At 39.1% G+C, this 12,786-nt stretch overlaps 1 protein-coding gene across 6 annotated transcripts in view; it reads left to right on the forward strand.

The window, feature by feature from the left end:
• The first annotated feature begins 280 nt into the window (after positions 1-280).
• GPR89A (G protein-coupled receptor 89A) overlaps positions 281-12,786 on the forward strand; it is a 58,551-nt gene continuing 46,045 nt past the window's right edge. For 2 of the 6 annotated variants that reach the window (XM_073234530.1, XM_073234531.1), the window contains exons 1-2: positions 310-458; positions 11,874-12,042. Coding sequence is in view for 2 of the 6 variants with exons in the window: in XM_037021614.2 (XP_036877509.1) it covers positions 417-458 (42 nt within the window). In the remaining 4 variants the exon portion in view is untranslated. Of the gene's footprint in view, positions 459-11,873; positions 12,043-12,786 lie in introns of all 6 variants that reach the window. The other 4 variants (XM_037021623.2, XM_037021614.2, XM_037021617.2 and 1 more) reach the window with 4 other exon arrangements.

Raw genomic sequence — 12,786 nt, forward strand, 5'->3', positions numbered from 1 at the left:
ACTTCATCTTTTTAGATATGACAATTACAAAATGGAATTACCACCTAAAATGTTAGCTCATGCGCCACCATCCTCAGCCTCAGAAACGGAAATACTACCTTGCATTACATATGCCTTTGGATTTTTAGACCACTTTGTTGTATTCCGCTCCTTTTAACCAAGCCGTCTCCAATTAAGCCTCGCCCCCAGAGCTGCTTCTCAGTGGCTCCGCTCTCTTCTAGCGCGGGGCGGGAAGCGCTGGATGTAGCCGCTCATTGGCTGGCTGGGGCGCAGCTTGATGGCGTCGAGCTGGCAAGCAGCTGTTTTGACTGTGGCCCCAGAGCGAACACTTCCTGAGTGAGAGGGCCTGTGACCAGGACGTTCTGTGGCCTCGGGGAGTGATTAAGGGGAGGCACGAGCACCCCCTATTCTTCGCCATGAGTTTCCTTATCGACTCCGGCATTATGATTACCTCCCAGGTGAGCCACTGCCTCCTGCCCCGGGACCCCTCAGCCTTCTTTTCCCGAATCTGCTCCGAGCCTTAACGCGGGGGCTGACCCGCGGTCTCGCTCTCTTCACCCACTTGTCCGAGCCCCGCGTCTGGGCCCAAAGCTCGGGCAGGGCGTGCTAATTGCTGAGTCCGGATCCCTCCACTCTTGTCGTGAGGCATCCTGCGGCGATCCGCATCCCCACCCAGCCTCCCTTCCCCAGCTTTCCCGACCACTTTTAGAAAGGGTCAGACGGCCTCAGAGTGTGTGCGGCAGGAAGAGAGCTGTCTCCAAAGCGCCCCTAAGCTGCTGCACTAAGCCGCTGACCCCAGGATTTGGAAGAGTGTGGTTCCGGGCGCGGAGCGCGCGGAGCGCCAATCGGGGCTGGCTCCTGGGGACACGTGGGGACTTTGCTGGTTAGTAGTCAAATCCTGAATCCGGGTACAGAGGAGTTTGCCACCGTCACTTCAGAGATGTTCAGCGTACTCTTAAGGTTTTGTTTATGCGCTGATACCTCATCCTTTAACCTCTGTTTGCTATCCACTGTTTTCGAATCTTTTCCTGACCCTCCTTACTTCCCGACTGGCGGCCACCTTCATTCATTCGTACAGTTAACAAACTTTAACAGATATATAAAACTCTGGGAGTAGAAACATGAATAAGACACTGCCCCTGCTCTTCGGAAGCTTCATCTACTGAACCTCCTAAATTTACCATGTGATTCATTGAATTACTCTATTTTCTAAATAGCATTTATCATACCACTGATATCATTGTGTATTAATGAATTTATTTTTGAGATACTTCCTTGTTCTCCTTGTATTCCCCCCTCCAAGTGCAAGCATTCAATAAATATTTGTTGACCAGCTATCAGTATTTATAGAAGCTCAGACTTCATATTTATTGATTCCCCCCCTCCTTGTTTTTCCAGTAATTTAAAGTAGTTTTTCTTCATTTATTTTTTTTTCAAGTGGCAAATAGAAACAGTTCCTTTTGGGGGTTTAAAGTAAACTAAATCTTTTTTTATCTAGTTTTCATCCTAATGCGTCTATCGTAGGAGTAGAGCATGTCCTTATCTCTTGAAAAACGTTTATTTCAACATTTTGGGAAGTATGAAACAACAAAGACTCTAATACAATAAACTTTTATTTTTAAATTTACCATACCATCGTTTATATAGTTTTCATGATTATTGTTTTTATTGACTACATAATATTCAAATGTATTGATGTACAAAAGTCTGGGCATGCAATTCTCTTGCTTTTCTAACTTTATTAACTTTTCTAAGGTTCAGCTCAGGGTTACTTAAACCCTATTATCAAGAAAAATGACCATATTTAAGTATCATTTTTTTCACTCAGAATAAAAATGAGATGCCAAATTTCATTATAGCCTCCAAGATATTTTTTATTAAGACATCATTGATATATACTCTTATGAAGGTTTCACATGAAAAACAATGTGGTTACTACATTCACCCATATTATCAAGTCCCCCCATCAGTGTAGTAAGATTCCACAGAGTCACTACTTCTCTGTGCTACACTGTCTTCCCCATGATCCCCCCCACACCATGTAAACTAATCATAATACCCCTCAATCCCCATCTCCCTCCCTTACTCCTCCCCTTTTGTAACCGCTAGTCCCTTCTTGAAGTATGTGAGTCTGCTGCTGTTTTGTTCCTTCAGTTTTGCTTCGTTGTTATACTCCACAGATGAGGGAAATCATTTGATATTTGTCTTTCTCCACCTAGCTTATTTCACTGAACATTCCAGCTCCATCCATGTTGTTGCAAATGGTAGGATTTGTTTCTTTCTTATGGCTGAATAGCATTCCATTGTGTATATGTACCACCTCTTTATCCATTCATTTACTGATGGACACTTTAGGTTGCTTCCAATCTTGGCTATTGTAAGTAGTGCTGCAATAAACATAGGGGTGCATATGTCTTTTTGAATCTGAGATCTTGTTTTCTTTGAGTAAATTTCTAGGAGTGGAATTCCTAGGTCAAATGATATTTCTATTTTTAGTTTTTTCAGGAACCTCCATACTGCTTTCCACAATGGTTGAACTAGTTTACATTCCCACCAGCAGTGTACGAAAGTTCCTCTTTCTCTGCATCCTCACCAGCATTTGTTGTTTCTAGTTTTTTCGATGTTGGCCATCCTAACTGGTGTGAAGTGATACCTCATTTTGGTTTTAATTTGCATTTTCCTGATAATTAGCAATGTGGAACATCTTTTCATGTGCCTGCTGGCCATCTGAATTTCTTCTTTGGAGAATTGCCTGTTCATATCCTCCTCCCATCTTTTTATTGGATTATTTGCTTTTTGGGTCTTGAGGTGTGTGAGTTCTTTATATATTTTAGATGTTAACCCCTTGTCAGATATGTCATTTACAAATATATTCTCCCATACTGTACGAAGCCTTTTTGTTCTGCTGATGGTGTCCTTTGCTGTACAGAAGCTTTTTAGCTTGATGTAGTCCCGTTTGTTCATTTTTGGTTTTGTTTCCCTTGTCCGAGGAGATGGGTTCAGGAAAAGTTGCTCATGTTTATACTCAAGAGATTTTAGCCTATGTTTTTTTCTAAGAGTTTCATGGTTTCATGATGACTTACATTCAGGTCTTTGATCCATTTTGAATTTACTCTTATGTGTGGGGTTAGACAATAACCCAGTTTCATTCTCTTGCATGTAGCTATCCTGTTTTGCCAACACCAGTTGTTGAAGAGGCTGTCATTTCCCCATTGTATGTCCGTGGCTCCTTTATCATATATTAGTTGACCATATATGCTTGGGTTTATATTTGGTATAGCCTCCAAGATTTTAAAGTGGGTTTAATTGGTTAAGTTGAACCAATAAAGTGGCTTTCTGATTTTCTATGGCATATAATACTTTAAGTTTCACAAATGCATTTCCTTGCAATATTAAATGTAATTCTCAAACACACTCTTTACAGATGAGGAAACAAAACACAAAGAATCCTTTGCATGGAATGTTCTCTGTCCAGTTATTCATACGGCTACTTCATCATTTAGGTATCAATAAAAATGTTACTTCAGGGAGGTTTTACCTAACTCCCTACCCACAAAGTAGCCCCTGTTCCAACCACCTTTTATCTCATTTCCCTGTTTTATTTTCTTGTTAGTATCTATCGCTATTATTTGTGTGTTCATTAGATTAAACTTCATGAAGTCCAGGACATTCTCGGTCTTGTTCTGTGCCTCAGCATTAGACCAGTTGCTGGCACACAGTAAAGGCCTAGTAAATATTATTCTAAATAAGTATGCTAAAGTTACCTAAGAAACACCTCTACTTCATGTTTTCTGTTTTGTATGAATGGAAAGATTTACTTGAAATGAATTCTGAATTCAAAGGTTATACATTGAAGCTGGTCAGCCTCAGGCAACATGGTAGTGTAGAGATTGTTCACTGTGCCTTAGAATAAAGTTCAAATTCTCAATTTGGCTTATAGGTCTCTTATGATAAGACCCCAGCTCTTAACACTGCAGCCTTACACACTAATAAATATTTGTTAAAGGAATACAAGGGTAAATAAATGATCCAAGAAAGGGTCTTTTCCAGTTCCTTCTTTAATAACTGTCCTGCCAATGGTTCTCTTTTTTCTTTTTTTTTTTTTATCTGGAGCTAATTTTCAATGTAGGAGTTATTTCTGTATAACCACTGTTATCTAATTCATGTTTTGAGCCTTCTGTGCATTTATAAAACTTACCAGTTTCAAAGTACACTATAAGTCCGAAGGGCAAGACTGCACAATTTTTGAAATACTCTTTTGAATATGAAGTTGTGCACCTTCTACTTTATTTGCAAAACTGTTTAAATTGCTTTCTCCTTCTGCATGCTTTTTAAATCCTCTATAATCTTGCCAGAATTCATGTTTATCTTGGAATTATTAAACTCTCCAGTTAATTTTTTTCATGTTATTTATGTAAATATCCTTTTAAGCTTTTGTGTCGTGTGAAAGGAGCCCACAAGGAAATATTAAAGGTATATGTGTCTTTCTTCTTTTCTTCCGTTTCCCAGCCCCTCATATAGACTTACCATTTTCGCTTGTTTTCTTTTCCTTGTCAAAAGTCCCATTTCAAGTTGATCTTGGTAATATGTATTTTCTTTTTTATCATCCATTCCATCATACACACCACTCCCAGCCCTAAATACCCAACTTCAGTCAAGACTTCATAAATCATAAAAACTTGGCCTCTAAACTCTGAATTTAAATGTCTTCACTGATAATAATTTATAATATATATATAATATATATATAATAATATATATTATAATTATAATAATTTATAATCTAAGGGTATTTTCTATTCTATTTGTCCCTTTTGTTCTCCACTGGGTCTCTGAGCTACTCTCTCATACCCTCTGTTTCTTTGCCTACATACAAAAGTCAACACTTGGATCATTGCTGTAGTTTGCTATTAATTCAGGAGCTTGAATTGTGCTGTAGAAAACCGTGCAGATTGCCAGCGCCATGTGTTTATGGACACCCTCAGCTCATTGAATCATTATTTCTCTTGATTTTAATCAGCTACTTATTCCATTCCCCTCATAATTCTCTGAGTCTGTATCCCTACCTTCAGTCCCCTTTTCCATCTTCACTTCTCTTACTCTTAGCAGATGGTCTGGCCTACTACTTTTATCAACAAAAGGGAACCAAAAGCTGTGGTCTCTTTCTACTTCCTAAAGCTTAATCTAAGCAGTTATATCTATATCCATAACCATTCCCAACTCCTTTCCTCCCTTGTCAGAGAATAAGGTGCCCCCTACTACTGTTGAAGCCCATCCTCTCCTGTGCCTTTAATCTTGGAGCAGTTTATTGTGAAGTGTTTAAAAGCACAAACATTGGAGTCCGTCACACAGACTTCAGATTAAATCCTGATTAAAACTCTTACGGATTAATCTCTATAAGCTTCAGCTTTCTCTAAAATCAGGACAATCAAACCTACTTTATCAGATTCTTATGATTTAATGAGATCACAACTCTAAGTACTTGAAATACAGAAATACAGAGATGGTTGATAAAGGGTAGCTGTTGTTAATGACATCATCAACCAGGTTCTAGGTAGTTTTGAGGTAAGCATTTTGCCACAACTAATTTTCACTGCATAACTTATTCTAAGACAATTTTGTTGTAAAAAAGGACATACTGAATCATGAGAAATTAATAACAAAATTAAGAAGACTATTACAAAATATTTTTGTGCACATGAGAAAGGTAGAATGTAGATTCATGGCAGTACTACACAAATAACTGATTTTATTTTGTAGTTTGCACCTAAGCACCTGTCTTTGAAGTCTTGTTCATAGTATTTTTTTAATTGAAGTATCATTGATATACAATCTTATATTGGTTTCAAGTATATATTACAGTGGTTCAACAGTTACCCATATTATGAAGTCCTCACCCCCACTAGTTACGACCTGTCAACATAGGAAGATGTTACAGAGTCTTTAGCTACATTCTCCATGCTATAGTACCTTCCCCTTGACCAATTTATATATGACTGAGAATTTTTGTGCCCTTTGATCCCCCTCATGGTAACCACCAGTCACTTCTCAGTATCTATGAGTCTACTGCTATTTTGTTCATATTGTTTTGTTTTGTTTCTATATTCCACAAATAAGTGAAATCATACGGTATTTGTCTTTCTCTGCTTGGTTTATTTCACTTAGCATAATATACTCTAGGTCCATCCATGTTGCAAATGGCAGGATTTCTTTTTTTTTTCCCTATGGCTGAATAATATTCCATTCTGTGTATGTACCACCTCTTCTTCATCCATTCAACTATTGATGGATACTTGGGTTGCTTCCATTCCTTTGCTATTGTAAATAATGCAGCAAAAAACATTGGAGTGGATATATCTTTTCAAATCAGGGATTTTGTTTTCTTCAGGCAAATTCCTAAAAGTGAAATTACTGGGTCATAACGGTATTTCTATTTTTAGTTTTTTGAGGAACCTCTATACTGTTTTCCACAGTGGCTGTACCAATTTACACTCCCACCAACAGTATAAGAGGGTTCCCTTTTCTCCATATCCTTGCCAACACTTGTTATCTCTTGTCTTTTGGATAGTGGCCATTCTAACCCGTGTGAGGTGATAGCTCATAGTGTTTTTGATTGCTATTTCCCTGATGATTAGTGGTGTAAAGCATCTTTTCATGTGCCTGTTGTATTTCTTCTTTGGAAAAATGTCTGTTCAGATTCTCCACTCATTTTTTATTCAGGTTATTTGGATTTTTGGGTGTTGAGGCATATAAGTCTTTATATTTTTTGTATGTTAACCCCTTATTGGATAAATCATTTATGAATATAGTCTCCTGTACTGTGGGTTGTCTTTTTCTTCTGCTGATGGTGTCCTTTGCTGTACAGTTTGATGTACCACTTGTTCATTTTTTATTTTGTTTCCCTTGCCTGTGGAGATGTATCCAGGAAAAAATTGCTCATGCTTATGTTCAAGAGATTTTTGCCTATGTTTTCTTCTAAGGGTTTTATGGTTTCATGTCTTATGTAGGTCTTTAATCCATTTTGAGTTTACATTTGTGTATGGAGTTAGACAGGAATCCAGTTTCATTCTCTTACATGTAGCTATCCAGTTTTCCCAACACCAGTTATTTGGTGTAAGTGTCGTATATGGCCTTTATTATGTTAAGGTATGTACTCTCTATACCCATTTTATTGAAAGTTTTTATCATGAATGGATGTTGAATTTTGTCAAGTGCCTTTTCAGCATCTATTGAGATGATCATGTGTTTTCTATCCTTAGTTTTGTTGATGTGGTGTATCACGTTGATTGATTTATGAATATTGTACCATCCTTCATCCCTGGTTAGGATGGATGATCCATTTGATGTATTTTTGAATTTGGTTTGCTAATGTTTTGTGGAGGATTCTTGCATCTATGTTCAACAGGGATATTGGCCTCTAATTTTCTTTTTTTGTGGTATCTTTGTCCAGTTTTGGTATTAGAGTGATGCTTTGGTATTATAATGAATTTGGAAGTATGCCCTCCTCTTCTACTTTTTTGAAATACTTTAAGAAGGATAGGTATTAGCTCTTCTTTAAATGTAGAATTCAGCTGTGAAGCCATCTGGTCCTGGAATTTTGTTTGTTGAGAGTTTTTTGATTACCAGTTCAATTTTGTTACTGGTAATTGGTCTGTTCAGATTTTATGTTTCTTCCTGGGTCAATCTTAGAAGGCTAAATTTTTCTAGGAATTTGTCCATTTCTTCTAGGTTGTCCAATCTTGACGTCTTTTGTTCACAGTATTATATATTGTATTTTTACTTGTTGATTCGTCTCCTTGTTCAGCATCACACTTTTACTTTTTTTGGTAAACTTTCTTCCCGCATTAAGAGAAATAACAATTTACAAATACTAGGATGCACATTTTAACTGGGCTTTGTATCGATCATGAAAGCCTTCTGCACTGTCGTTTGATCTTGGTATATTGTCACATGTCCATTGACAGACTTCCAAGGTTCCTTGGGAAATGAGAGTTCAAAACTGCACAACTGTATAGACTATTTGGAGGGCTCTGATTTATATAACATAAAAATAGGAGTACTGCATTGATGAAAAAATGAAACTGGACTGTCAACCACTTATTTTTTATATTTTCTGATAAAATTACCTTTGGGCCAATTAGTTATGCAGCAAATGTGTTTTCAGTAAAAAGACTTGCAGTAAATATGCTTACATTGAAGATGCGTATGGTGAAAATATTGTGCACTCATTAGCTCATCCTCCAGTGTTTCATCAGTTCCTTCTTATGTTTGTTTATCCCCTTACTCTACTTTATCTACAAACTCCATTTACCTCACATTTTTCTCTAGGCTACTATGTAATGTTTTCTCTCTTTCTAATTCTTTGGCTCTCACTAGTATAATTTGTGCTCATTGTCTCTACTGCCTTACCCACCCAACCCATTCAACCCCCAGCCACTGCAGTCTGGTTCCTACCTCCATCTCACTATTCAAATTATTTTCCTTAAGGTCAACAGTGGCATCCAAGTTACTAAATCATTTGAATGTTTTTCAGTCCTGGCTTTATTGTTGCTCTCTGCTTCATTTGACACTCCCTTAAACGCTTATTACCTTGATTTTAGAATATCATACTCTCCTGGTGTCTGTTATTTCTATAACCATTGCTTCTCTGTCTCCTTCCTGTTCTCTTCTTCCCACCCCTACCCTCTAGAGTTTTCTCACATATTTCTCCCCTTGCTATACATACTATTCCTGAGTGATCTCATGTACTTTGGTGATTTCAACTAATAGGTAGGTATTTCATCACTGCTTTTATGATCTTCTTATGTTGACTGGGATGGCTTTCAGGCACTTAGCAGATCTAAAGGTGAACACATCATCATCATGGGATCCCCCCATTTCCAAAACTGTTCTTCTTCTAATATTTATTACATAATTTGGGTGGCCTTATTCTTTATCCTGTATTCCAAGCTAGTCATCCTTCATTCATGGTACGCAAATCCATTGCCTCCTCTCTAACCACCAGTGTCTTAATTCAGGTCTTTGTCATCTCTCACCTGGACTGATGCAACAACCTCCTATAATGTGTCTCATTCTACAGTGTGATTTCCTTTAAATGCACTTTACACATAGCCACTGTAGTGCTTTATATTTAAACCATGTCTTTTCCCTACTTAGGTGACTCATCATCATCTACAGATTATAATCCAGAGCTCTTTAGGGGGCCTTCAGAGCTCTCAATCATTGCTCCTGTACTCCTCTTCTTAGCCTCATATTTTTAAAAGTTTTTTATTAAGGTACTATTGATATACACTCTTAAGAAGATTTCACATGAAAAAACAATATGGTTACTACATTTACCCATATTATCAAGTCCCCACCCATACCCCAATGCACTCATTGTCCATTAGTGTAGTAAGATTCCACAGATTCACTGTTTGCCTTCTCTGCAACACTGTTCTCCCCGTGACCCCCACATCAAGTGTACTAAACATAATACCCCTCAATCCCCTTCTCCCTCCCTCCCGACCCACCCTCCCACACCCCTCCCCTTTGGTAACCCCTGGTCCCTTCTTGGAGATTGTGAGTCTGCTGCTATTTTGTTCCTTCAGTTTTGCTTTGTTGTTATACTCCACAAATGAGGGAAATCATTTGGCACTTGTCTTTCTCCACCCGGCTTATTTCACTGAGCATAATATCCTCCAGCTCCATCCATGTTGTTGCAAATGGTAGGATTTGTTTCTTTCTTATGACTGAATAGTATTCCATTGTGTATATGTACCACCTCTTCTTTATCCATTCATGTACTGATAGACACTTAGGTTACTTCCATATCTTGGCTATTGTACTTAGTGCTGCAATAAACACAGGGGCGCATATGTCTTTTTGAGTCTGAGAAGTTGTATTCTTTGGGTAAATTCCTAGGAGTGGGATTCCCGGGTCAGATTGTATTTCTATTTTTAGTTTTTTGAGCAACTTCCATATTGCTTTCCACAATGGCTGAACTAGCTAACATTCCCACCAGCAGCATAGGAGGGTTCCCCTTTCCCCACATTTGTTGTTCTTAGTCTTTTCAATGCTGGCCATCCTAACTGGTGTGAGGTGATATCTCTGTGGTTTTAATTTGCATTTCCCTGATGATTAGTAAAATGGAGCATCTTGTCATGTGTCTGTTGGCTATCTGAATTTCTTCTTTGGAGAATTATCTCTTCATATCCTCCACCCATTTTTTAATCAGGTTATTTGCTTCTTGGGTGTTGAGACATGTAAGTTGTTTATATATTTTGGATATTAACCCCTTGTCAGATATGTCATTTACAAATATATTCTCCCATATTGTAGGATGCCTTTTTGTTCTGTTGATGGTGTCCTTTGCTGTACAGAAACTTTTTAGTTTGATGTAGTCCCATGTGTTCATTTTTGCTTTTGTTTCCCTTGCTCGAGGAGATACATTCAAGAAGAAGTTGCTCATGCTTATATTCAGGAGATTTTTGGTTATGTTCTCTTCTGAGAGTTTTATGGTTTCATAACTTCCATTCAGGTCTTTGATCCATTTCAAGTTTACTTTCTTGAGGTAGGCCTGTATTGCAATATACTTTCCTCTTAGCACAGCCTTTACTGCATCCCACAGATTTTGTGGTGTTGAATTTTTATTCTCATTTGTCTCCATATATTGCTTGATCTCTGTTTTTATTTGGTCATTGATCCATTGTTTACTTAGGAGCATGTTGTGAAGCCTCCATGTGTTTGTGGGATTTTTCATTTTCTTTGCATAATTTATTTCTAGTTTCATACCTTTTTGATCTGAGAAACTGGTTGGTACAATTTCAATCTTTAAAAATTTATCGAGGCTCTTTTCGTGTCCTAGTATATGATCTACTCTTGAATATGTTCCATGTACACTTGCGAAGAATGTGAATTCTGCTGCTCTTTGGTGTAGAGTTCTGTAGATGTCTGTTAGGTCCATCTGTTCTAATGTGTTCTTCAGTGCCTCTGTCTCCTTACTTATCTTCTGTCTGGTTGATCTGTCCTTCAGAGTGAGTGGAGTGTTGAAGTCTCCTAGAATGAATGCATTGCATTCTATTTCCCCTTTTAATTCTGTTAGTATTTGTTTCATATATGTGGGTGCTCCTGTGCTCGTATTTATAATGGTTATATCTTCTTGTTTGATTGATCCCCTTTATCATTATGTAATGTCCTTCTTTGTCTTTTGTGACTTCCTCTGTTTTGAAGTCTATTTTGTCTAATACAAGTAGTGCAACTCCTGTTTTTTTCTCCCTATTAGTTGCATGAAATATCTTTTTCCATCCCTTCACTTTTAGTCTGTGTATGTCTTGGGGTTTAAAGTGAGTCTCTTGTAGACAGCATATAGATGGGTCTTGTTTTTTTATCCATTCAGTGACTTTATGTCTTTTGATTGGTGCATTCAGTCCATTTCCATTTAGGATGATTATCGATACATATGTACTTATTGCCATTGCAGGCTTTAGATTCATGGTTACCAAAAGTTCAAGGTTAACTTCCTTACTATCTAAGAGTCTAACTTAACTCACTCAATATGTATTACAAACACAATCTAAGGGTTCTTTTTTTGTCCTGCATTTTCTTCCTCCTCCATTCTTTATATATTAGGTATCATATTTTGTCCTCTTTGTCTATCCCTTGATTGACTTTGGGAATAGTTGATTTAATTTTGCATTTGCTTAGTAATTAACTGTTCAACTTTCTTTACTGTGGTTTTATTTCCTCTGATGACAGCTATTAAACCTTAGGAACACTTCCATCTATAGCAGTCCCTCCAAAATACACTGTAGAGATGATTTGTGGGAGGTAAATTCTCTCAGCTTTTGCTCATCTGGAAATTGTTTAATTCCTCCTTCAAATTTAAATGGTAGGCGGAGCCAAGATGGCGGCGTGAGTAGAGCAGTGGAAATCTCCTCCCAAAAACACATAGAGCTATGAAAATATAACAAAGAAAAATCTTCCTAAAATAGAGACCACAGGACACAGGACAACATCCAGACCACATCCACACCTGCAAGAACCCAGCGCCTTGTGAAGGGGGTAAGATACAAGCCCCGGCCCGGCGGGACCCGAGCGCCCCTCCCCCCGGCTCCCGGCGGGTGGAGAGAAACCGAAGCGGTTTTTTTTTCTTTTTTTTTTGGCGAGCGCTTTTTGGAAGCCTTAGAGGGACGGGCCCCCGTTGCTGGGGAGGCAGGGTGGCGGGACCGGTGAGGAGGTGCCTGGGAACGGCGCCGGAGGACAAAGAATATCCCGCGTTTCTCCCTGCGAGACCTGGGGGCGGGTGCCTGAGACCGGTGCCTGAGGACGGAGGAGGTCGCGCGTTTTTCCCCTTTTTTTTTTTTTTTCTCTTTTTGGCGAGCGCTTTTTGGAAGCCTTGAAGGGACGGGGACCCCAGTGCTAGGGAGGCACGGTGGCGGGACTGGTGAGCGGGTGGCTGGGATCGGCGCCTGAGGACAAAGAATATCCCCCGTTTTTCCCTGCGGGACCGGTGGGCGGGGGCCTGAGACCGGCACTTGAGGACAGAGGAAATCGCGCGTTTTTCCCCTTTTTTTTTTCTCTTTTCTGCGAGTGCTTTTTGGAAGCCTAAAAGGGACAGGGACCCCGGTGCTAGGGAGGCAGGGCGGCGGGACTGGTGAGCGGGTGCCTGGGACCGGCACCTGAGGACAAAGAATATCCCGCATTTTTCCCTGTGGGACCGGTGGGTGGGTGCCTGAGACCAGCACCTGAGGACGGAAGAAATCGTGCGTTTTTCCCCTTTTTTTTCTCTCTTTTTGCCGAGTACTT

This window comes from Manis javanica, chromosome 4, assembly GCF_040802235.1.
Source record: "Manis javanica isolate MJ-LG chromosome 4, MJ_LKY, whole genome shotgun sequence".
Lineage (NCBI taxonomy): Eukaryota > Metazoa > Chordata > Mammalia > Pholidota > Manidae > Manis > Manis javanica.